Source organism: Osmerus mordax, chromosome 1 (genome assembly GCF_038355195.1).
Source record: "Osmerus mordax isolate fOsmMor3 chromosome 1, fOsmMor3.pri, whole genome shotgun sequence".
Lineage (NCBI taxonomy): Eukaryota > Metazoa > Chordata > Actinopteri > Osmeriformes > Osmeridae > Osmerus > Osmerus mordax.
The window spans coordinates 5,382,163-5,407,597 of NC_090050.1; the positions used below are offsets into that span (position 1 = coordinate 5,382,163).

Genomic DNA, 25,435 nt, shown 5'->3' on the forward strand with positions numbered 1-25,435 from the left:
GAGCCGTCTCGTATGGCTCAGCTCACTAAAAAGAGCCGGCTCTTTTGGCTCCCGAACGGCTCTTTAAAAAATACATGTTTTAACTATGAATTTGACTATGATAGATGTGAAAACAATTTGAATTAAATTATTAAATGAAATCATACTCGACCGTAACCACATATCTTAAAAAATGCATTGATTTGTCATGGCTCTCCTCCGAGTTTTGACTACTCTGACTGTGTGTGAGTTGGCTCGGCCCTCCCTCATGCAGGATTGACAGGAACAGAATGTGAGGATGATCGTGTGCACCTTTAAGCCTACAAGTATTTTTTTGTTGTTTTTTGAATTAGTCAATTATTTTAAATACAATAAAAATTCATTATTTCATAATCATTTAGTTTTTATAGGCTGTATTAATCTATTAAAAATAGTCGGCTCTTCAGATATGCGAGCCAGCTCCCGACGTTCACCTTCAAGAGCCGGCTCTTAGAGCCGGATCGTTCGCGAACGACCCATCACTATTATACACCTCCTGTAACATAAAAAAAATAGTCTAGAAATATCCAAGATTCTATCTATTTTAACTAATATGTTATTATACTGAATAATCGATTTCCACGTACCACCTATATCCATCTTTGGTCGTGTTGGTTCTTTTGAATTTCATTCTGTTGTTGCACACTGGGCATCGTTTTTTTCTTGCCAACAGCCTCTCCCTCTGGAACCATCTTATTAAACGTTTACCACCTTGAGCCGTCTTCAATCGCAATATTTGTGAAAATGTCATATTACAAAAATATAAAGAATATATCAGATATCGCGCATGCTTAATTACTTTTCAAAGAATTCAAAGACATTTTAAAATGGCTGGCATCCCTTTGGCCTCAAACTATGTTCTGGAACAATCATCGTTCTAATGGCAGCTAATGGACGGTAATAGACAGATGGTTCATCCAATCACCCAATCACCTGTCAAGTAACAACTTCCGTTTTTTCCCCTGAAGTTTCTGTCACCACGAGTGAGTTTTGACAGTTGGTTGGTTCTCTTTAACCGGTACGTGAACAAACTCGCACTATTAGGTAAGTCACAAAATAATAATAGCCTAATTGGATGTGCTCAAGCCTTCGGCGAGAGCACAACCTTTGTTCTCTCACATATATATTATTATTATTCTTTTTGCCCCCCTAAAACTCAGTCAATATTTGGCCTACATAGACAACGTAAGTGTCAAAAGTTTCGTCTTGGTAGCGATTGAGTTGCTTCTATTGGAATTTACGTTCCGTTGCATGGTTTAGGCTTAAGTTAAGTTTTTGTGGCGAAAAGTGAAGCTAACGGTGGCTAATTTGCTAGCCACAGTCACTGACGTTACTAACGTCACTGTGTCACTAACGTCACGAAAACACGCGTGACTACCTTTGGCAGAACATTCGTTTCGCATCTGTTAACTTGGGGGATAGCTAGGCTAACTATAGCTTTACTGCAAGGCAGCTGCAGAAACGCCACAAGAAAAGAGGCCAGGGTGATAACTATTTACTCATTTTACTTTGTGATATGACACACAATTGTGATGTGTAATGTACAATATAAGCTGATATTATTAAGGAAGTACATCTACTTTCGGAAACAGTAGTTTACTATTTCACTGAAGTATTAGCATCATGACATTAGCCTGTGTTGCCCGGGCAACACACACTACAGTGGTCTATGATGTATCTGTTTTCAATCGTTAAAATAAACATTCTTCACATATACATTTTCGTTGTAGGATTTATTCTGACATTAGTAAACGATTTGTTGGTGAAATTACCATTACCTGTCGTTTCAAACCAGTGTAGCTCACTGCAACGCTGTAGCTTACGCGAGACACACTACAAAAACATGTACACTACACAGCTGTTTAGGAAGTCAAACAGCGACAGAACATGTTCGGCACTCTCCTTACTTAAATCAAAAGTCTATCTAACTACTAACCTGAACTTCATTGCCACAGCCTAAACATTGTCAATCTGTTCATGACAATAATTAATTTCAGCCTAAACCGTACAACGGAACGTTAAATCCAATTCAACCAACGCAATCGCTACCAAGACGAACACAGCAGTAGTCTAGTACTGTGCCGTAGTAGTACAATTTACCGGGGCAGCTTCTCCACACAGGGCTATATCGCATTTTGCGTTGTTACTGACAATGGTCGCTACCAGTGAGCTTTTTATGAATGAGCGATTTTCCACTAAATAAATGTCAAGCTTATTTACGTTTTGGGGGGCATATTTTCAGTTAGCAGGTGGTACTGTTTGAATCGCGATTCAATCTTCTACTGCCGGTAACGTCGTAGAATAATCTTCAAAGGGGGTTCTTTATTCATGAATGAATGCAATATGAGTAGGCTAAATGCTTGAAAATATCACGAGAAGGGAAAAACTTAAAAGGACGTTTAAGTCATAGTGATTAGGTCCATTTTTACACCGGTCTGCCAAATGTATTCGTTTTGATTCAACGATGAGGCTGCCTCTTGCAGGGGAAATGAGAAGACATCTATTTCATTCTACACTTCACTCGTATTTTCAGTTGTAAATGAGCAGCAAAAAAAATATGCTTTTAAATCTATGTAATCTTTATAAATAATAAGTATGCATTTTTATATAACATATACAGAAATATCAGTTGTAAAAATGTCATTCAAAAACGGACCCCTGTGCAACCGAGCAAGCAAGCACACCCTACAATTTCCCCAGAAATTGTACCCTCTCTAGTTACATAATTTCTTTCTCACGCAGAAGTATCTAATAATGCATATTAATTGATTGAATTTTGATATAGTGCTAATCAAATGTATATTGATAATAACATTATGCTAGCTAATGTTAGCACATGTCTTTGCTAGACAGCTAGCTTAGTGCTAGTTAGCTAGCCATTGCATGGTTGCTCGTCCACGTTGTTAACGTGAAATAACATTAACCCACATTTTCTATTGCGCTATATTTATAGTAGCTAGCTAGATAATTCTGTTAGCTAACTTAGTGAAGCAAAAACAGTAGAATTATTTTTCAAAATCGTTCAACTGATACTGTTAGAAGGTATTTCAGTATTAAAGTAAAGTTAAATAACAGCTACTGTTAGCAAATACAGGCAAATGAGGCTACAGCTCAATAAAAATAACTGGCTTTGAAGTATTTCGAGTCATGCCAGGAAAACGGGTGAGTAAGAGGAGGGGAAACCCAGCACCGGTAGCACCAGATGAAGACCTGGTGGTGGTGGAGGCTGAAAATCAAGGTAATTTAGGCAGCTGTACAGAGCATACAAAAAATTATATCTGAGCTAAAAATCAAAAAGTGGGCAGTGTGAATATACCATTAATGTTATGTAGTGAAGCATAAAGCATTATAATTGAAATTGAACACTATAAATCACTTAATAAAACAGTTAATAAATCTTTATTAGGTACAAATAAAATGTGTGTTAGCATCTTTGTGTTGTAGAGGTTCACCCAAACACTGCAACTGCTCCAACCATGACAAAGTTAAGGGAGGATTACAAACTAATAAAAGAAGAGATTCGGCTTTTAAAGGAAGAGCGGGACTTCTTGAGGGAGAAAAGTGACAGGCTAGTGAAGACGGCCCCCTCAACCTCTTCAAAAGGTTTTAGATTTTTTCTTTCAAAACCTACACGAAAAACTAAGTATATATTTGTCATTTTGCACATGCTTATTTGTTATACACACATCATACAAATTAGTAAGATCATTTTACAACAAAATGTGATTTTATTCAAGTGCAACATTAGAAAAACTATATATTTAGAATAATTGTTGCTCTGTTTAAGGGTCTCGCAAAAGGAAGTTTACGGATTCCTCAGACTCTTCATCATCAGACTCTGAGTCAGACTCTTCTTCTGATGGAAGGAAGAGGAAGAAGAAAAAGAACAAGAACAAGAAAACCTCCAAAGCATTTGGAAAAAGAGGTAACTTGGTAATAAAACATATATAATGATGATATTACATTTGTAATAGCTTGTACCTACCTTCTTTTAATTTTGGTGGAGAGCAACTTATGATAACCTTATCGTAAGCCGCGTAGAAACAAAAATGATCTCAAACAATTAGTCCCTGGAACTTTTTTCAAGGGACCATTTGGTTCCTCACTTCATCCAGAACATTGCTGTTTGTGTTTCTATTGCTGGTTAAAGTACCCTGAAGATTATTCAAGATTATGAATGCCGCATGCACTCCACCAATCAACGTGTTCAATGCCCAAGTCCCACCCCAAAGTTTCTGTCTTTTGAAAAATCACAACGTACCGAGTTGGAATTTTGCAAGGGCTATTGTACCCGGAACTTAATTTAGACCCTGGTCACTCCGATGGAACACACAGAGTTCCTCCGAAAGTTCCTTGTTCCTGGGGAAAGTTCCTGCAGTGGAATCACGGCCAAAGACTTTCTAAATTGCTTGTATGCCACACCACCCCTTTGAAGGCTCTTGGCTCGAAAAAAATAACGGCATGATGACTTGTGCAGCGATTACATTACTTTGGTTTATTTACTTGTATAACTCCAGCGTGTCTTGTTATGTATAACCAGGACTATTTATATAATTGTGTGTTTATGATGTCATGTATATTTTCATTTTGTGATCTGTCTTGTAGTTCAGACTGCAGAGGATGTTGTCCACCGGTATAAGGTGGTTCTCAAAGAGTTCCGGCGCACCAGGAGCTTGACCCTCAGCTGCAAAAATTTAAATGTTGACAGAAATACTATCGCTTTGACGGCCATCATTGCAGAAAGTGTAATCGCCACTGACGGGGACGACATTGGATCACTTCCCGTTTTTAGAAAAGATAATACTTTAGGCAATTATGCCAAAACCTGCAAGGCCTTCTTAGAGGGTAACACAGTTCTTGGGGACAAGATCAAAGAAATGAAAGTTAACAATGAGCTGCTCCCCATAAAATATAAATTTAGAAAGTGAGGGGCCACACTCATACTGCATGTTCTGTGCTGCAAAGTTGAAGTTTGAGTGTTTTTTTAACATTTGTATTTGTTCATGTTATGCAGGCAGCAGTGCTTTCATTTAAAATAATGTAAAAATGTACAGTGTAATGTGTCATGTTTTTATTAGTGACATTGCCAAAAAAAAAGTTTGTGAATATACATTTTAAATATTGAAGTTTGTATAAATATAACCTCTGTGTTCATCATGTTATACTATGGAAACATTGCAACAACAAAAAATAAAAGTTTGTGTTTATTGCATGAAAAAGGGAATGAACAGTAGAAAAGGGTATGGTAAGAGCCTGGTAACACCATGGAAACAAACACGGCTTCCTTTTACAGTCCAGTTTCATATTACTTACTGAGTAAATAGCCATGTTTTACCTGGTATCGCCTTGGAACGTATAGTACAAGTTCATACTAAGGGGTAACGTTGACAAAGTGGTATTCGCTTACAAAGGGTATGGTAAGAGCCTGGTAACACCATGGAAACAAACACGGCTTCCTTTTACAGTCCAGTTTCATATTACTTACTGAGTAAATAGCCATGTTTTACCTGGTATCGCCTTGGAACGTATAGTACAAGTTCATACTAAGGGGTAACGTTGACAAAGTGGTATTCGCTTACAAAGGGTATGGTAAGAGCCTGGTAACACCATGGAAACAAACACGGCTTCCTTTTACAGTCCAGTTTCATATTACTTACTGAGTAAATAGCCATGTTTTACCTGGTATCGCCTTGGAACATATAGTACAAGTTCATACTAAGGGGTAACGTTGACAAAGTGGTTTTCGCTTACAAAGGGTATGGTAAGAGCCTGGTAACACCATGGAAACAAACACGGCTTCCTTTTACAGTCCAGTTTCAGATTACTTACTGAGTAAATAGTCCGAACATGCGCAAGAACATACCCAGTATCCAAGAAGATTTACCGTGACAGTAGAGGAAAACTCTTCCCGCCGAGGTAGGTAGCTATACCAGCCAAATAAATGAGGCCATCATCGATAAATGTATCTGAAAAGGTATTTTATTGTAAAGTACTATCTTATCTTCTCATTAGACGTGGACTGTTACCGAAATAAACCTTAGGTAACTACAGGGTAATAGAGTATTTTGTTCGTAATTCTGCTGGAGCTTGGCCGTCTTTACCTACTTATTAGCAGTGGTATTTACCCAATAACACATTATAATTTACCATATATATATCCCATAGTTACCAACTTACTACCAGCGGTATTTAAATAGTAATATTTATAAGTTTCCAGTTAAAGTTTTGTCTTCTGTCTTAATTGTCTTAAACCTAATTAGGACCAGTGAAAATTACCCAGTAATGGAGTAAGTAGGGTGTCAAATGGCCAAGCGGTTAGGGAATCGGGCTCGTAATCTGAAGGTTGCCAGTTCGATTCCCGGCCATGCCATGACGTTGTGTCCTTGGGCAAGGCACTTCACCCTACTTGCCTCGGGGGGAATGTCCCTGTAAGTCTATACTGTAAGGTGCTCTGGATAAGAGCGTCTGCTAAATGTAAATGTAATGACCAGCACGTTAGTATTTAGTTAATAGGTAAATACTTCGAATTATCTAGGTATTTACCACCTTGGTACCAATCGGTAATACCCAATAAAACACATAACATACCCTTTACTTTCTATGTAAATACCTAGTACTTAAGGGACTGTAAAAGGAAGGGTTACCGGTATCTCTGCTATGAGTTAGTGCAAACCGCTAACTTGATATTAGGCTACTCGGTGTAGAATGATGGTATTTTGGTGAAATGGTAGCTAATGTGCTAGAAGTTGTTGGAGAGCTCACTGTCTGCTGTCTCTGGTGTCCATTTTTACTCCTGTGTTACAGCTCAGAGGAACAAGCTTAATTTATATGCATCTGTATGTTTCACTCATTCAACAAATCAATTATAATTCTATACTGTTTTGTTCGGCTTGACGTAGCGTCCATTATCTGGGTCGTAGGTACTTGAGAGAGGCGGCGCCTTCCAGCGAGGGGGCAGAGCTTCGGCTCCTTCAGGCGACACGCCCCCCCCAGTCTCAAGCAGAGAAGACTGCTGATTTTCTCACGATTTCAAAGCCTAATTTAACATACTTGTCTGTGTTTTTTTTCATTCGAATTTGGATGGGTAGTTAATAACACATTCTTCTGTGGTGTGGTGAACTTAAAACTCGTTTTCAATTCCACTTTACAGGATCTTTAATTGTAATTTGTTTAACTATATGCTCTTCTGGTTCATCCCTTTGGCACTTCTTTGCTTTTCTTATGCTTCATGTTTTGGCTACCCGCAATTTTTGGGGGGCTACCTCGTTGTTTATGATCATTGACCTATGCACTTTTGGTAAAGGTCTTTCTTGTAAATTGCTTTGGATAAAAGCATCTGCTAAATGAATAAATGTAAATAAATGTAAGTATGCAAATACAATGTTGGACTTAATACATCTCAATTGCAAAGTTATTATACAGGGCAGCAGAAATGTTTTCCAAACACTTTAATAATAAATGTAGTTTATTGAAAATACTGCACCAATAAATGATGAGTCCTGTGCTCCATTAAAAGACACATTTTGTCAGAAGTTTTGTCTGAACACATTTGCTCAGTTTGTCAGTCCATCATCGTCTGAAAGAAGCAAATGAAAATGTGTTGGGTAACAATAAATTGTAATAAAAAACGATGACATTCTGTTCCAGTTACCTTATCAATCCACTCATTGAAGTCAGACACTCTGGTGAAAACAGTGGGCTTCTTCCCATAGTTGCATCCCAGGCCAGACACAAAGCTAGCAATGCCATGAACCTCCCACACTCCCTCAGGGTTCTTGCAGTTCAGGGGTCCACCAGAATCACCCTGTAACAGAGTATGTGCAGTCATCCTACATGTAACATTTCATGTTTTCCTTACACCGCATTTCTTTTAAATAATTGTCCTGATATCCTACTGAAAGGTAGATTTCCCACTGAAACGTCTGATTTGCCATTCCTAACCACAAAAAACATGAACTAGTGCAGTGCCCTTTTAAATGAAATATTGTAGTGATCTGGCCAACAGGGTGTACATCTTGTCACATGGAAGGATACCAAATTGGAGCCATGGATCACTGTCCATGGCTCCATCACTTAGTGCAGCTCAACATGGCGGCAACTGCGTTTATATTTATTTCTCACAAACAGCTCATCTAAATTACTTCACAGTCAACACTGCATTCTTGGGTCCTGAGCAATACACTGAGCAATATACTGCTGAATTGAAACTTTATAAAGTGCCCTGTTCTTGAGCTAATCAAGCCACATACAGACAGACACACAGAGACCGGCATTTATTGGGTGTGCTCAAGCCTTCGGCGAGAGCACATCCTTTGTTCTCTCACATATATATTATTATTATTCTTTTTGGCCCCTAAAACTCAGTCAATATTTGGCCTACATAGACAACGTAAGTGTCAAAAGTTTCGTCTTGGTAGCGATTGAGTTGCTTCTATTGGAATTTACGTTCCGTTGCATGGTTTAGGCTTAAGTTAAGTTTTTGTGGCGAAAAGTGAAGCTAACGGTGGCTAATTTGCTAGCCACAGTCACTGACGTTACTAACGTCACTGTGTCACTAACGTCACGAAAACACGCGTGACTACCTTTGGCAGAACATTCGTTTCGCATCTGTTAACTTGGGGGATAGCTAGGCTAACTATAGCTTTACTGCAAGGCAGCTGCAGAAACGCCACAAGAAAAGAGGCCAGGGTGATAACTATTTACTCATTTTACTTTGTGATATGACACACAATTGTGATGTGTAATGTACAATATAAGCTGATATTATTAAGGAAGTACATCTACTTTCGGAAACAGTAGTCTACTATTTCACTGAAGTATTAGCATCATGACATTAGCCTGTGTTGCCCGGGCAACACACACTACAGTGGTCTATGATGTATCTGTTTTCAATCGTTAAAATAAACATTCCTCACATATACATTTTCGTTGTAGGATTTATTCTGACATTAGTAAACGATTTGTTGGTGAAATTACCATTACCTGTCGTTTCAAACCAGTGTAGTTCACTGCAACGCTGTAGCTTACGCGAGACACACTACAAAAACATGTACACTACACAGCTGTTTAGGAAGTCAAACAGCGACAGAACATGTTCGGCACTCTCCTTACTTAAATCAAAAGTCTATCTAACTACTAACCTGAACTTCATTGCCACAGCCTAAACATTGTCAATCTGTTCATGACAATAATTAATTTCAGCCTAAACCGTACAACGGAACGTTAAATCCAATTCAACCAACGCAATCGCTACCAAGACGAACACAGCAGTAGTCTAGTACTGTGCCGTAGTAGTACCATTTACCGGGGCAGCTTCTCCACACAGGGCTATATCGCATTTTGCGTTGTTACTGACAATGGTCGCTACCAGTGAGCTTTTTATGAATGAGCGATTTTCCACTAAATAAATGTCAAGCTTATTTACGTTTTGGGGGGCATATTTTCAGTTAACAGGTGGTACTGTTTGAATCGCGATTCAATCTTCTACTGCCGGTAACGTCGTAGAATAATCTTCAAAGGGGGTTCTTTATTCATGAATGAATGCAATATGAGTAGGCTAAATGCTTGAAAATATCACGAGAAGGGAAAAACTTAAAAGGACGTTTAAGTCATAGTGATTAGGTCCATTTTTACACCGGTCTGCCAAATTTATTCGTTTTGATTCAACGATGAGGCTGCCTCTTGCAGGGGAAATGAGAAGACATCTATTTCATTCTACACTTCACTCGTATTTTCAGTTGTAAATGAGCAGCAAAAAAAATATGCTTTTAAATCTATGTAATCTTTATAAATAATAAGTATGCATTTTTATATAACATATACAGAAATATCAGTTGTAAAAATGTCATTCAAAAACGGACCCCTGTGCAACCGACGCAAGCAAGCACACCCTACAATTACCCCAGAAATTGTACCCTCTCTAGTTTAGTTAGATATTACTTCCTGTACTTACGTTGCAGCCACCCACAACACCATCGCCACCAGCACACACCATAGATCTGCGAATCGACACACCCCACCAGTCGTTCTGTGTGCATGTCTCATGATCTACCACGGACATAAGAGCTTGCTGCAGAGTGTCAGAGATTGGACCTCCAGCTGAAATTTAAGAAATGTATTTAGCACTCCACTGTGTTCAGCATGCTATATGATGGGATACTTGTTTGAAGAGTGAATGGGCAGTTAACATAATACGGCTGTGTGACATACTGGAAAGTCTTCCCCAGCCAGTAATGTAGCAGGGGTAGCTCTGTGCCAGAATGGTGTCAGGGGCAGGTATACAGGCTAGTTGGACCTGGTCCGTCAGGGTCACATGTTCGGAAAGCTTGATCATAGCAATGTCATTGCTGATCATAAGAAGCAGAAGAGAGTTGTGTCACATAGCAGAAAGTAAAATGGGGCATACTACAGTATTGTACTTATACACTGTAAATACATTTGGACCATTTATCAACATAAATACTATGAATGGCAATGTCTAAAAGTTTTTTTTTTTTGTATGTTATATTTATGTTTCATCATCATCAGTGATTTTATCTTAAGACATTAATGCATACATGCTGTGAAAATCAACCAATTGTTATTCCAATATTGAGGAAGATGAGTTATAGTATAGTATAACTAGTAAAAACACAAACCCTACCCGATGGACAGCAGAATAGGGTTCCATTGCCTGTGTACAATGATCTTGGCAGTACGATAAGCCTTGGCAGTGGGCTCAGCCTCCTTGAGGTTGTGCTTGCCAACAACCACACGGTAGTTCAGCTTCATACTAGATGATTTAAACATAAAAAATAAATTAAAATCTTTAAGATTCAAGTAGCTGTTAATTCAAAACACAGTGTTGTCTTTACATTGCATTTATTTGTATGTCTTTGCATAGCTAGTTAGTTGTGATGGTGTGTTGGCTAACCTAATTTACCATGCAACTACAGATTGTGTTAGTCTGTGCTGTAGTCGTGACTGTGTGTGTTTTGGTATTTTATCGACCTACTCAATGCAATGAGCAGCAGTCATGACCCAGTTGGTAGCGATGAGGGATCCTCCACAAGTGTGTCTAAACACAGCGTCCCTTTCATACTGCAGTGAAATCTGTACCAGATAAAGAAAAAAAGAACATGTGTGGTGTCATCGGTATTGGTTCCTTCCGACATATTCCTCTCTCCAGGGTTTAATCTTGGGTGCTCTGACTGAACTTCATGTTTATAATATTTTATCCCCGTTATAACTATACACCCATTTCTGATGCTATAGTTAATGTTATGTTATCTTTGCTATTTTTTATTGCTTCTATTGCACTTTTGCTAATATTGCTACTGTTATTTAGGAAGGTCAAGACTTCTGTAATATAAAAGAATCAACTGCTGAGCCGAGGGAATTCGCAAACATGAGTGATATAACTTCATGCCTCACAAATAACCAACAATACTTGAGGGCCAAAAAAGATTTGGGCAGCTGAAATAAGTAATTTCAAGGAAATTCATTAAAGAAAACATTATTTAGTTTATCCTTCTTTCTTTTTTTATATCAATGTAATAATCCATTCTGAGTGGCCCAAGTGGCCCCCAGTCTAGCGACCCCTTCAAGCATTTGCCCATTTGCCAGATGGTCAGTCCATCACTGCTCAGGACACACAAATAACCTGCTACTCTGTGGCAAACTTTTAGCCTACGTAAACTCTGCACAACACATCTGAGGTGGCATGAAAACTATGACAATGGTGTCGGAGAAATTAAGGATGTGATGTTTTATACTGAACAATACAGATGCCTAGCATTCTTTGTCAGCAGATAACAGAGCCCCAAAACTAAACTCTATGCTTTCTTATCACCCTGGGGGAAGGGTGAGCATTTGTTAGGACTAGAGGATGTTGGGGGTTTTGGTTGTTTTAAGGAGATACTGTGTGACAAGGACTATAGGTGGAGACGCAAGGTCTGTTGACCATTTGTTGACACTTATGTGAAGGAGTTTACGACCCCAGGACCGGAGATCCTGTTGTTGTGTTTCAATCAGGGTTGATGTCGTAAACACGCACACACACGCGCGCCAGGTCTATGCAAGGGAGCCAATAAAGAAGAGCCATGGGACATTTGCATGCCTTTGTCTTAGCCAATGATTGTAAAGAGCGGGGATGCTTAAATAACTAGCTAGCACAACATGCTAGCAGACAAACTTTGTATTGCGATCAGACTTTGTCTCCTTGCTGGCAAGCATTAAACTATTGTACTTTCTTTGAATCCAACGACTGTGCATTACTTGATAAAGACATTATCTAACAAATGGTAATACCCCCTTTCCCTTAGAACCAGTGGAAAATCTAAGTATGGTGAGCATGTACAGGGTGCAAACATGCTGATGCTCTTTAGTCATGCAGCTGTCTATCTGCTAATGCTCCAGGTATTGGATATCTTTCATGTGATCTCCCCGTGCCTGGATGTAATGAAATAAGAATAACACATTCTTCTGTGGTGTGGTGAACTTAAAACTCCACTTTACAGGATCTTTAATTGTAATTTGTTTAACTATATGCTCTTCTGGTTCATCCCTTTGGCTCACTATGTATGCTTCATGTTTTGGCTACCCGCAATTTTTGGGGGGCTACCTCGTTGTTTATGATCATTGACCTATGCACTTTTGGTAAAGCTCTTTCTTGTAAGTTGCTTTGGATAAAAGCATCTGCTAAATGAATAAATGTAAATAAATGTAAGTATGCAAGTACAATGTTGGACTTAATACATCTCAATTGCAAAGTTATTATACAGGGCAGCGGAAATGTTTTCCAAACACTTTAATAATAAATGTAGTTTATTGAAAATACTGCACCAATAAATGAAGAGTACTGTGCTCCATTAAAAGACACATTTTGTCAGAAGTTTTGTCTGAACACATTTGCTCAGTTTGTCAGTTGTCCATCATTGTCTGATCTCCCTGGATGTAATGAAAATGAGTCTAAATAACTGTACCTGCCAGGGCCAGCTGTTGGGACGGGCATCAACTCCGTTGACTACTCTGGATACTTCCGGCTGGATGGATGGGATTCCGCATCCAGCAGCTGTGGGAGAGATATAGTAGTAGTAGTAGGTAGGTACTTTCTTTTATTGTTGGTACTTTTAAAGTAGGTACTTTATTATAAATGATACTGGGAGCTTATTCAATAGTTTCTTTGTGCTCAACTCCACATGAGAGTTGTGTCTTGGAGTTTGGAAGGACAACATGTGAAATATGTTACAATAATGTATGATGTACACTGTATACTAGTAACGAGTCATTCATTCTTCCTTTTGTCACATAAAGAGAGGTCGTGTTGAACTAGAATTAAGTGTGCGAAATGAAATGAAGGTTTTTGAACTAATTGAGACACTAAGTTATAATGTCATAGAAAACTGTAACAGCAACAAACAATGTATAGACTCTTCTCACAATATATTTCAAATAAAACATAACATTAAGTGAAACACATTATAATGTTGACGATACACTTCTAAAGTTTATAAGAATTAAAAAAATACCTTACCAGTAGCAATAAGAGCAAAGAGAAAAATGTGTGAAGCCATGATATCGCAATCATGTCAGTGAGTTCCAACAGAACTCTCTTTATAGATTTTCTTATCTCAGGCTGATAAGTGTCCTTCATCCAATTGGTTTTGTCAAATGGAAAGTAGATGTTATTTTTTGGTTTCTTTTATCTTCCTTTTATCTTTTCTTTGTCTTTAAAATTGTCTTTAGAAAAAATTAGTACAAAACAGGATCATTTTTAGAGGTCATAAATACAAATTCTGAAGCACAGTTTTTGAGTATTAGCCCACTCACTCCAGTTTGAAAATGTTTGCACAGTTCATACCCTTACGGTTTTTAATTCCAAAATTCCAAATGTGGTTAATTACAATCAAAAAGAATATATCTATTTTTGTTATTGGGATATTAGTCAACTGGTTTGACGAAACAACCTTTTTTTCAGCCATGAAGTGCAGTATTTTACACTGCAGATTGATAACACTTTATGGCTTTTGTTGAGAATACTTATCTACCCTATCCTGCTCCACTGTACAGTTGTCAATAATGTTTTGTGCATTTAATAAGATGCAATAAATATCAGAAATATTGAAAAAAATACTTAATGTTGCTACTGTACCTAGTAATTTATATAAAAAACACGATCAAATAAAAAGGGGCAGTTAAATAAAATTTGGTTGGTCAACATAGAGAAACAGAAAAAGTGTCTTGAAGAGCACATTAAATGAAAAACATATAATCAAAAATATAATCTACAAATGAAATTATGGCTGATTCACTGTCACTGATTCACGTTTCAGGGTTAAAAGGTACCATTTAGACAAGGAGAAACTGTGGGAAAGTGTCAGGTGTTGCTGGTCTTCATGATTCTAGTGCTTGCCTTTTTTTGCTTACTCTGCAAACTTGCATAATCAACTCCCCTTGTAGCAAAAATGTGAATGTTGTTCCTACTATTTTAAATGAAAGTTTTTTAAATTGCATGTTAAATCTATAGTTGGGTTTAAAAATGTCTCTGATTACTGACCAAACAAAAACCTTAATTAATCATAACATCAATATTCAAAATTGTGTTTTTCTTAGTTGTGGAGCTTTGTATTGTCTTGTTTCAACTAAGAGTTCCTTGAATTCTTCTCAAGATCTTAGCTTGGTTTATATCATATTTTTGGCACCTTTGATGGCAGTGAGCATCTCTGGGATATAATCATGAGATGTAGGTTTGTTAGAGATAATGTCTTTCTGCAAAAACAAAGAAGCTAGACTGTATTACTTTCTTATGCATTGATAAAACTTAATATTAACACTCACAAGATAAATGTACATTAAACATTTTATTTAGAGTGAATTATTTATATGATGTAGACTAGAATGTGGATTCAAAGGAAAGGCGAAGTTGTTGTGACTGCACACAGACAAACTGAAAGAGGATTTGGGGGTTTATTGTGGTATAGCAAACAGCTCTATATCCTTTCTGTCAGCAACAATGTGATGTATATTTGATTCAGAAGCTGCAATACATCAGTAATGAAACCAGATGTATAAAACCTACTGTACACAACATAAAGAAACACAGACCAACTGTAGTTTAGTTGCCATGTATCTGTGGTGTGCAGAAATTGGCTCAACCATAAATGTTGTTTAATCTGATGACTGATGATTGCCAAATGGGCATGTTGCAGTACAGTTTCTAAGAGGTGCTACACATTTCTTGTCAAAGATTTGCAACCTGAGTGAAAAAAGGAATCCCAGGATGAATAATCAAATCTAACCTTCTGTTTCCAATTTGGATGTGATGACTCCTACACACTACATAAAGTTTACATCAAAACATGATCAGAAACAGTCTATTGTCTGACATATAAAGCTGACTCAGAGACAGGTGGCAGTGTTAAACCTCCTGCAAGTTTAGTAAACCAGTAACATTTGCGGCCTCAGAAGCAAACTGTCACGGCCACAGCCGTGCCCCCCCCCCGGTTTCAGTTTTTTGTCCTGCCCTAGTGTCTTCACCTGTCTCGTTAGCGTCATTGTGTCCACCTGTGTCGTTTGGTTCTGTGTATTTAGGTTTCTGTTTTGTGTCCAGTCTTTGTCTTGTCCTTACTACTACTTGTCCCTGTGAGTACCCTATCTGTTCCCCGTTTTGAGAATTAAACACCCTTTGTTCGACCATGCCTGCTGACTCCCCTGCGTTTGGGTCCAACCCCACCTCACACCCTGACACAAACAGCCCTTCCCCATCCAGCTTTTCAAAGGGGAGAATGTGCATACATTATGACAGGTCTTAAATTTACTTCCATGCATACTCTCTAATCCTACAGTACAGTTAGCATGTACTTTGCCTGTAGTTATAGGGAGGGAAGGTTATTTCAGAAAACTTTCAGGGGCCTTTTGCATTGTTACCTTAAAAAATGTACATGAAGATCAAGCAACTGTGAACTCATCATCATAACAAAACGTATCAGACTGACTTTCAGCCTGTGAAAGTGCAAACGTGAAAATCAAGGATAGAGCTGTTTAAATGGGGTAGAGAGGTGTAACAGTCACACATTCCATTCTCCAGCACTTCTCTATCAGCATGTAAGAGCATCTGTCCAAAGATGCATACATTCTCACGAGTATCCTCTTTCTCTCCTTCTGACAGAGATCTCCAGTGGACATTCTAACAGCTGATAAACAGACTGTCCCATTCAATGTAAGTACAAATCTAAACTTCTGCTTTTATAATAAAAATTTTAATTGTTTATTGTCAAATTTGACAAAACCTAAATCTGTGCAGATTATTTTACAAATGTGTTCAGTTCATGTGTCACTCATACTAAAGACAATATATATGATATAGAAATAGGTAGAATAGTAACATTTTAACTAACATGTTTAATTTCTTCAAATTGTCCCAAAAAATATTCAGTACTTTGTTGTACCTAATTTAATGATACACGACCAGTTAACTCGTCGTCGTCATCGTCGTCGTTATCTGCCGCTTATCCGGGGGTTGGGTCGCGGGGGCAGCAACCTAAGCAGGGAGGCCCAGACTTCCCTCTCCCCAGCCACTTCCACCAGCTCTCCCTGGGGGACCCCGAGGCGTTCCCAGGCCAGCCGAGAGACATAGTCCCTCCAGCGTGTCCTGGGTCTTCCCCGGGGCCTCTTCCCAGTGGGACGTGCCCAGAACACCTCACCAGGGAGGCATCCAGGAGGCATCCTTATCACATGCCCAAGCCACCTCAACTGGCTCCTCTCAACGCGGAGGAGCAGCGGTTCTACTCTGAGCCCCTCCCGGATGACCGAGCTTCTCACCCTATCTCTAAGGGAGAGCCCGGATACCCTGCGGAGAAAACTCATTTTGGCTGCTTGTATTGGCAATCTCGTTCTTTCGGTCACTACCCACAGTTCGTGACCATAGGTGAGGGTAGGAACGTAGATCGACTGGTAAATAGAGAGCTTGGCCTTTTGACTCAGCTCTTTCTTCACCACGACGGATCGATGCAGAGCCCGCATCACTGCGGACGCCGCACCGATCCGCCTGTCAATCTCGCGCTCCATTCTTCCCTCACTCGTGAACAAGACCCAGAGATACTTGAACTCCTCCGCTTGGGTCAAGATCTCCTCCCCGACCCGGAGATTGCACTCCACCCTTTTCCGGTCGATAACCATGGCCTCAGATTTGGAGGTGCTGATTCCCATCCCAGCCGCTTCACATTCGGTTGCGAACCGCTCCAGTGAGAGCTGAAGGTCACGGCCCGATGAAGCCAACAGGACCACATCATCTGCAAAAAGCAGCGACCTGATCCTGAGGTCACCAAACCGGACCCCCTCAATGCCCTGGCTGCGCCTAGAAATTCTGTCCATATAAGTTATGAACAGAATCGGTGACAAAGGGCAGCCCTGGCGGAGTCCAACCCTCACGGGGAACAAGTTCGACTTACTGCCGGCAATGCGGACCAAACTCTGGCACCGGTCGTACAGGGACTGAACAGCCCCGATCAGGGAATCCGGTACCCCGTACTCCCGGAGTACCCCCCACATGAGCCCCACGAGGGACACGGTTGAACGCCTTTTCCAAATCCACAAAACATGTGTAGACTGGTTGGGCTAACTCCCATGCACCTTCCAGGACCCTGCCGAGGGGTCCTGGAGGGTGCATGGGAGCGTAGAGCTGGTCCACAGTTCCACGGCCAGGACGAAAACCACATTGCTCCTCCTGAATCCGAGGTTCGACAATCCGACGGACCCTCCTCTCCAGAACCCCTGAATAGACTTTCCCAGGGAGGCTGAGGAGTGTGATCCCCCTAAAGTTGGAGCACACCCTCCGGTCCCCCGTTTTAAAGAGGGGAACCACCACCTCGGTCTGCCAGTCCAGAGGCACTGTCCCCGATGTCCACGCGATGTTGCAGAGTCATGTCAACCAAGACAGCCCTACAACATCCAGAGCCTTAAGGAACTCTGGGCGGACCTCATCCACCCCAGGGGCCCTGCCACCGCGGAGCTTTTTAACGGCGACCTCAGCCCCAGAGATAGAAGGGCCCCCCCCCCGATGTCCCCAGACTCTGCCTCCACGTTGGAAACCATGTTGGTGGAATTAAGGAGGTCTTCAGGGAAGGCCAGAAACTTAAGATGAACCAGGTTTTTAAGCATAAATGTTTACGCTCTTGAAATAAAATGTTTATGACTGGTTTCCTCTAACCACCACACTTTATTAGTAAATATTACATTCTGCAAATACTGTACGTTATTGTCTTGATAACGAGATTATAGCATTACTCAATCACCCTAGATCACTCATAAAAACAAGCATTAAAACATTGCAGTATCTGGCATAGGTAATATGAAGCATTTGTAGTAAAATAAGTATTCTACAGTAACAGGATTAATGTGACAATTGATATGCAATCCAAGATTGTGTTGGCCTGACATTTATAAAGTCCATCTGTCACTTTATTGCACATTGCACAATGCACCAGTCATATTGCACTCTTATTTTATATTTTATATTTGACATTGTATAGTATTTAGTTTAGAATTATTGGGGGTGCTCAAGCCTTCGGCGAGCAAAACCATTGTTCTCTCTCTTATATATTTCTTTCTTCTTATTTATTTATTTTCCTACCCCTAAGGATCCCTCAAGGTTTCTCTTGTTAGCGATTGCGTTGCTTGTATTGGGATTTACGTTACGTTGCACGGTTTAAGAGGTTAAAACTTTTTTGTGGCAAAAAGTGCCTTGTGTGCTCAAAGGGAACTCAGTGCTAGCCTAACGTCACAATGTCAGCACACGTTAGCAACGACACATAGATACGACGTGCAGGATGGGCCAAGATGGCGGCGATATAGGTGGGTGTGCGTTTTTGCGCTCTGTCAGGTAACTCGGAGGGTTTGAGTTTAACTAACCGATGCAACTTTAAATACTACTAGAAGGCAACACAGATAAATGACAACATAACATGGACCGGAAAGGCCAAAAGGAATAATAATGCACCTAAAATACAAACGTGAGCAAGGGGGTTCAGCAACACTGCAAAAAATGCCCCTCTAGAAATAAGCCTAATATTCCCAAATCTAGTCAAATTATCTTGTATTGAGCAAAAAAATCTGCCAATGGGGTAAGAAAAATTTGCTAGGTTAGAATTCTTAAAACTACCAAAAAGGTCTAGCCACTGAAAAATCTGAATGTGCCTTAAAACTAGACAAAAAGGCTAGAATTCAAGCAAACTGATCTTAATTATAAGCTATGAAATCATATTTATTTGAGACAGAGTAACTTAAAATAAGCATTTTATTCTCTTAATTGAGCTCACAATTAGAATTTATATCTTGAAATAAGATTAATAACTAGCATAAATATTCTTAAAAATAAGCATTTTATTCTCTTAATTGAGCTGACAATTAGAATTGATATCTTGAATTAAGATTAATAACTAGCATACATAATCTTAGAATAAGCATTTCATTCTCTTAATTGAGCTGACTAAGAATTTATACCTTGAATTAAGGTTAATAACTAGCCAAAAAAGTTGAAACATGACAATATCTTAAAACAGCACAATAAAAACAAGTTAATTAATCTCAAATTAAGGCAGAAGCATCGTCTTTAGCATTTATTTCTTTATTAAGAGATGTTTTAATCAACGCTTCAACGCAATTTGAAAGGTTTTTCTTTCTTAACATGCACTGCATCCATTAATCCACTCCCTGAGTCAATGAGTACAGGACCAATATTTTCATAGTCACATAGACCAAATAAATGAAAAATATGCAGGTATTCAAGCAGCAGAACAGTTAAAATAATTTCTTCTTAAAACAAAAAAACACTTCCATTCCAGCTGCTAGTTAGAATATTTGAAATGACAGCATTATCTTTCTCAAAAAAAGAAGGCACTAAGAACATTTTCTCAGTGACGCACTTACCCAATGACATCAACAAACATGTGGCTAATATGGGTCTGCCTCTCAAACCTTTTTTTTTTTTCTTAGAGATATCAGTCAATTATTCAAGGAAGGACCTCCACTCGGCAATGGCTTTTTTGTAGGAAGCAGTTGAATCTTGTTCATGCAGGGAGTCCTGGAGAACCTCAGTTTGCAATACTGAGAGCATGGTGGAAATTAACTTTGAATAAGTGAGGTGCAGGCAATAGTAATACCCCAAGAGGTAGAGCAGGCCTTCATCCAACTTCTTCCTGTCAAAGGTGGTCACTGGTGTGTTTCCAATGGCGATCATGCAGTTCTCCTCACAGACGAGTATAACTGGACAAGACAGGGGTCTCTTGGTCAAGTATGCATCAGGGTCCTCTGAAGCCTAGATGACAAGAGTGGAAGTTTAGGAAATCACAAGTAACACAAACTTGGTGCTGGACTGGGATACTTCCAAAAAAATGCATACCGCTCAAAACGAACATGAAAACAAAGTTAGGTTCCCTCAGGTTTCCTCCCTTGTTTTGTTGTTAAACTGTATGTAAAATGAGCAGGGACGTTAAAGGAGAATTCCGGTCGATTTCAACGCGTCTCTGTTGAAGAAGTGCCTTGCCCAAGGACACAACGTCATTTGGCACTTGCGGGAATCGAACCAGCAACCTTCTGATTAATAGTCCGATTCCCTAACCGCTCAGCCATCTGACTCCCACTTCACATGGGTAGGCACTTGTAATGACATTTCGTAGATGTTAAGAGGCTATATGCACGTTTAAAACTTGCCCTGTTTCAGCGTCCTGGGTGCAAACTTTAGCAGGAGGATAACACGGTGTAGGCAACTCCGATTATTTTCGTTTTTTCCCTACTAACAACACTCCAAATTTACAAACAACAGAGCTATGTGTTGAAATCAACAGGAATTCTCCTTTAAATCAGCTACTTCACGTAACATTATTCTAAGGTACCCTGTATGTGCTGGATTAGGTTGGATTAGGTTAGCTAGCAAATAATTCCACTGACGGCGACGTTGTTGTTCATATTTTGGCACAATGTTGAGTGGTGAGTTTAGTTCCAAAGACTCTTTCTGTGAGATAAAGGACACATTATACCCTGGACACTATCCATTATATCCAAAGCTTAATGAGTAATCGTGTTGAATAATCGTGATTTCAATATTGACCAAAATAATCATGACACATTTCTTTTTCCATAATCGAGCAGCCCTAACCTGATGTGCATGAGAAACAACTGAAAATTTAAATGCTTTGTCTCACAGTAAGGACATGGAAAACAGCCTCGCTGCTTGCACCTAGCTTCTTAGGTGGCAAAGTGCTGGATGGAAAGAGCAGTGGCAGGACTCTGAACACAGCAGTGGCATGTTCCACTATTTTGACAGAAAGCACAACACAAGGCAGTATGAGTAACCACTCATCAGATCTCAAAATATAAACTTGGACAAATCAAGGTATACAGTGATCTCACCTCCATCCAATGTTTTAGGGGGTTTCATCACTTTTTTCATCGCCCCATAAAATATATTTTCTCAAAATAAGACTATTTTTCTTATGTGAAATATGCTTGGCAAGATTCTTCTTCTTTTTAGTCTAGAAATAAGACAAACTTTCTAGAAATAAGGATTTTTTTACTTTCTTAAAAATCAGTTTTTGCAGTGAATCGCTATCGAATCAACAGCCATGTGCAATTTAGCTAGCAGGTGAAGAATACAAACAACGAAAATCACCAGTTAACTTAATTTAAATTTGCAAGAACTGTAGGCTAATACAATAACAGGCTTAAATGAACTGACAACATAAGTTATACGACTTAAAGTTCTCAAGGACGCACACACGCAAACTCAACTAGCTAGTTATCCTCTGGACAGCGGCAGTCTCTTTTTTCTTTCTCTCCCTTTAACGCCAAGTGGCGTATGTGCACGCTCGCGGTGTGAAGCGCGTGTCCGTGCTATTCTCCGACATGCACTCAGTCACTGCTGGTAGACGGCCTTTTGTACAGCCCTATTTCTGATACCGTGGCGGCAGAAATGTTGCCGTGGCGTTCCGCCAAATCAACATAGAGGAAACACTGCCGTAAGCAACCAAAAAGATTAGTCAAAAATAGAATTATACCTGCCGCTTACAACCAGGGTCGGACTGGGACCGAACAACAGCCCGGGACTTTGAAACGCAGACCGGCCCGCGACCTGTGTACAGTTGCTTAATACAAATAGGCTATATAATAATAAAGTATAATGCAGTGCTATCGAAGACTGTTAAAGGGTCATTGACTGGGTTTTTGGGGTATTTTACACTGTTCCTTAAGGTCTCCGAATAGGGTATGTAACATTGGTTGGGCTGAAAATGTCCCGGGTGCTGTTCTTTGAGCCCTGATGCATCCTGTAAAATAACAACAAGAGGTTTTCTCCTTTTATGGTATGCTCATGAATATATAGATGAGCTGCGCGCTGAAGGCGCAACACGGCCAACAGCACTCACTGAAACATCGAAGGTGCAGACTTGAAATAAAAATGTATAAATAAATCTATTGTGTCTACACAACACTGTTTTCAACAGATTGTCTATATATCATTTGAAATGATAACGTTGTTTCCACTCTGTTGTCGAAGCAAACGGGATTGACTTAGGTGGGTAACGTTAGCACTACAGCCTAGCAAACAAACTATCGTGATTCAACTAGGCTTCAGTTAGCTCTAGCTATCTTTCTGAAAAAAAAAAAATAACCTTACAAAGATCGGACAAACATGCATCTTGAATTGTAGATTTACATGACATTTACATTTAGTTATTTAGCAGACGCTCTTATCCAGAGCGATTTACAGTAAGTACAGGGACATTCCCCCCGAGGCAAGTAGGGTGAAGTGCCTTGCCCAGGGACACAACGTCATGTTGGCACTGCCAGGAATCAAACCAGCAACCTTCTGATTGGTAGCCTGATTCTCTAACCGCTCAGCCATCTGACCCCCCTTATACAGGATAAAGGGTTACATCTTCAACTTTTCTGACACATAGCAACGCAACTGGCAATGCAACTGGAACAACTTGCTCACAAAGACAAAGGGATTTATCCAAAAACTTAACTTTATGGAATTCTGAACATATCTCAAAAACCACACTGCTCACAAGACACTATAAGAATGCTAGTTTTGATGTGTGATATTGAATTGTATCCACATAGCACATTTATTATTTAAAGCCAAAAAACATGTTGTGCATATTTAGATGAGTGCCTTTTTCTGTTGGCAATTTATTTTCCTTCATTTAAAATATATAGCCTATATATTTGCAGTAATACCAAATGTAGCCTATAATGTTTTTAGAAAAATGAAAACAATATGATCTGGATATTTTAATTTTATAAATGTCGAAAATGCAGCTGCTTGCACCTGATGCCTCTGGTACTGCCGCATCTTTGGGCCGCAGACTCTTTCCCTCACTTAGCTTGGCTTTTGGCGGTCTAAACATTTGTTCAATGTTTTTACATTTTGCAGCATTTGCTTGTAGTGCCCGTTGTTTTTTGTCTCTTGCTTTTTCCGCGCCACCCTTTTCTCCTTTTCTTTTCCTTTCCATTTCTTTGCAAAAGAAACAACAATGTTTTTAGCAATTGCTAAATATGTCTCGGTTGCAAACAACGTTTAAAACACTGCACGCAATCTCATTGCTTCCACCCACTCCAACGAATTGGCAGTACCCGGAAAACGATAGATTTTTGACCAATCGCGATCTGTAAACCGGATGGACAAGTGCACCATTCAAGTTTACACGGGGGGAATCCCCACCCTTTGGATATTGGATTGCTCCAGTTAAACAGTTGCTCGGTATTCAGGCCATCCTCAAAGTGAGCGTAGGGGAGAACAAATTGTGCGGTATATCCTGTATCACACTCCAGTCCAGTAGGTGGCGGTAATGCAGCTATACCTTGTTTGCTAACTGCCTTGCTCGGGTTTAATTAATGGCACTGTTCCTTGCTCCACTAATTTACAACTCAGTTCAAACATGCTCTGACTAACAAAAGGTCTCCTATCCTTATTGGTTCCCATCTCTATCCAGGGGGGAAAAAACAGACCCTGTACATGTTCATTTAGTCTCAATTACGTATTACGTACTCAATTAAGTATTTTGTACATTCCCTGTGTTGGATATTACTTGTATATTGCCATGGGTATCACCTGTGTTTTATTTCTTGAATAAGGCTACTCTGTGTACTGTCTAGCTGTCTTCAAACCTGTGTATTCCTAACCTATTTTAATGTAATGTTATTTGGCTTGCTGTTGCGCCACAATTTATCCTTGGGTATACCCATCACATTGACCAGAGGCTCTGCCCTTACCATTTGTGCTCTCACACTGCCCTCTAGTGGGAACTTTATTTTATCTTATTTTACTTTAGCACCAAACTTTAAACGTGTACATACGTTAAAAACGTCCGTGTACAGACAACATAATTTGCCGTCTGTACACGGTTAAATATGCCGTCTGTACACAAACGTTAAATTTGGGGTTTTGGCACAAACGGCTTTCCATAGTCTTCTACCGTTCTTCACCACAGATCCTTTTAAGATGATTTTAAAATCTGATTGTATGGGGAGCGCAGCTATTTATTTATAATAGCTGCACATGTTATTTCCAGTTCTCCATAGATGTTTGATTGATGGTCTTGGTAACTGCAAACTTCTTCCATTTGATAATGATGGAGGCCCTGTGTTCTTCCTGGACCTTCAATGTTGCAAAAACATTTTGGTACCCTTCCCCAAATTCGTTCCTCAACACAATCCTGTCTTGAAAGTTGATGAACCACTCCTTTCGACCTTGGCTTGATCATTGTTCTGACATGCATTGTTGACTTAGGGACCTTTATAAACCATTATATTCAGTTCCAAATCAATTGAACTGGGGTTAATATCACTCCAAAAGTTTAGGTGTAAAAACCACATGAAAACCATTTGAAAATGATCAAATATAAAAGCAACACTAGACTATTGTAATACATTGTAATCATCTTCCTTACTGTGGTGAAATGAACTATGCAGAAAAAAGCCATGATAAGAATGCCAATGATGATGGAAGCAATATAGCCTGGTCCTAACCAGACTCTCATACATTTCATTTGTACAGAGAGTCTGGGATCGCTCCATTGACAAGCATTAACTTTCTTGAAGGCGGGTACTCTGTTGAAGTTTAAAACTATTGGATCTGCCCAGATCCACTCTGATCTGCCATAACCAATCGCTAGCTTTCGCCTTAGCCAACTCCTTCACCACTACTGTAACGGAGCTATCTGCCGTAGCTGGAAAATCAAACTTTTCCCGAACGCCGAGGGGAGGAGGGCCACGACATCATGGCCACCAACAAAACTCAGCAAAGATTGTTCTTGCTCCGGCTGTAACTTCTGGATATTCGGCAGCGTTGCCACAACGGACTTCGCTCGCATCCTTCTCCCCCGCCATTACGGAACTACAACTCAAACTAGTGCACAACATCATCGTTCTCATCCACTCC

The 25,435-nt window shown here is 39.6% G+C and overlaps 1 protein-coding gene across 1 annotated transcript; it reads right to left on the reverse strand.

Moving 5' to 3' along the window:
* Nucleotides 1-7,465: 7,465 nt before the first annotated feature.
* On the reverse strand, nucleotides 7,466-13,070 carry LOC136965248 (chymotrypsin-like elastase family member 2A). The gene is made up of 7 exons (XM_067259362.1): nucleotides 12,981-13,070; nucleotides 11,012-11,109; nucleotides 10,661-10,789; nucleotides 10,228-10,364; nucleotides 9,971-10,116; nucleotides 7,670-7,822; nucleotides 7,466-7,594 (listed from the first exon to the last, which is right to left on the reverse strand). Exons 2-7 carry the CDS (start codon nucleotides 11,032-11,034, stop codon nucleotides 7,580-7,582), a joined length of 603 nt encoding a protein of 200 aa, XP_067115463.1. The 5' UTR covers nucleotides 11,035-11,109; nucleotides 12,981-13,070; the 3' UTR covers nucleotides 7,466-7,579.
* Between the last annotated feature and the right edge of the window lie 12,365 nt (nucleotides 13,071-25,435).

Bases quoted from the DNA above. Each gene is read 5' to 3' on its own strand.
- LOC136965248 (XM_067259362.1), bottom strand. From the start codon at position 11,034: ATGACTGCTGCTCATTGCATTGA. The intron at 10,790-11,011 runs GTAGGTCGATAA...TAAATCATCTAG, and splicing joins ACTGCTGCTCATTGCATTGA to TATGAAGCTGAACTACCGTG. The intron at 10,117-10,227 runs GTATGTCACACA...CTTAAATTTCAG, and splicing joins TGGCTGGGGAAGACTTTCCA to CTGGAGGTCCAATCTCTGAC.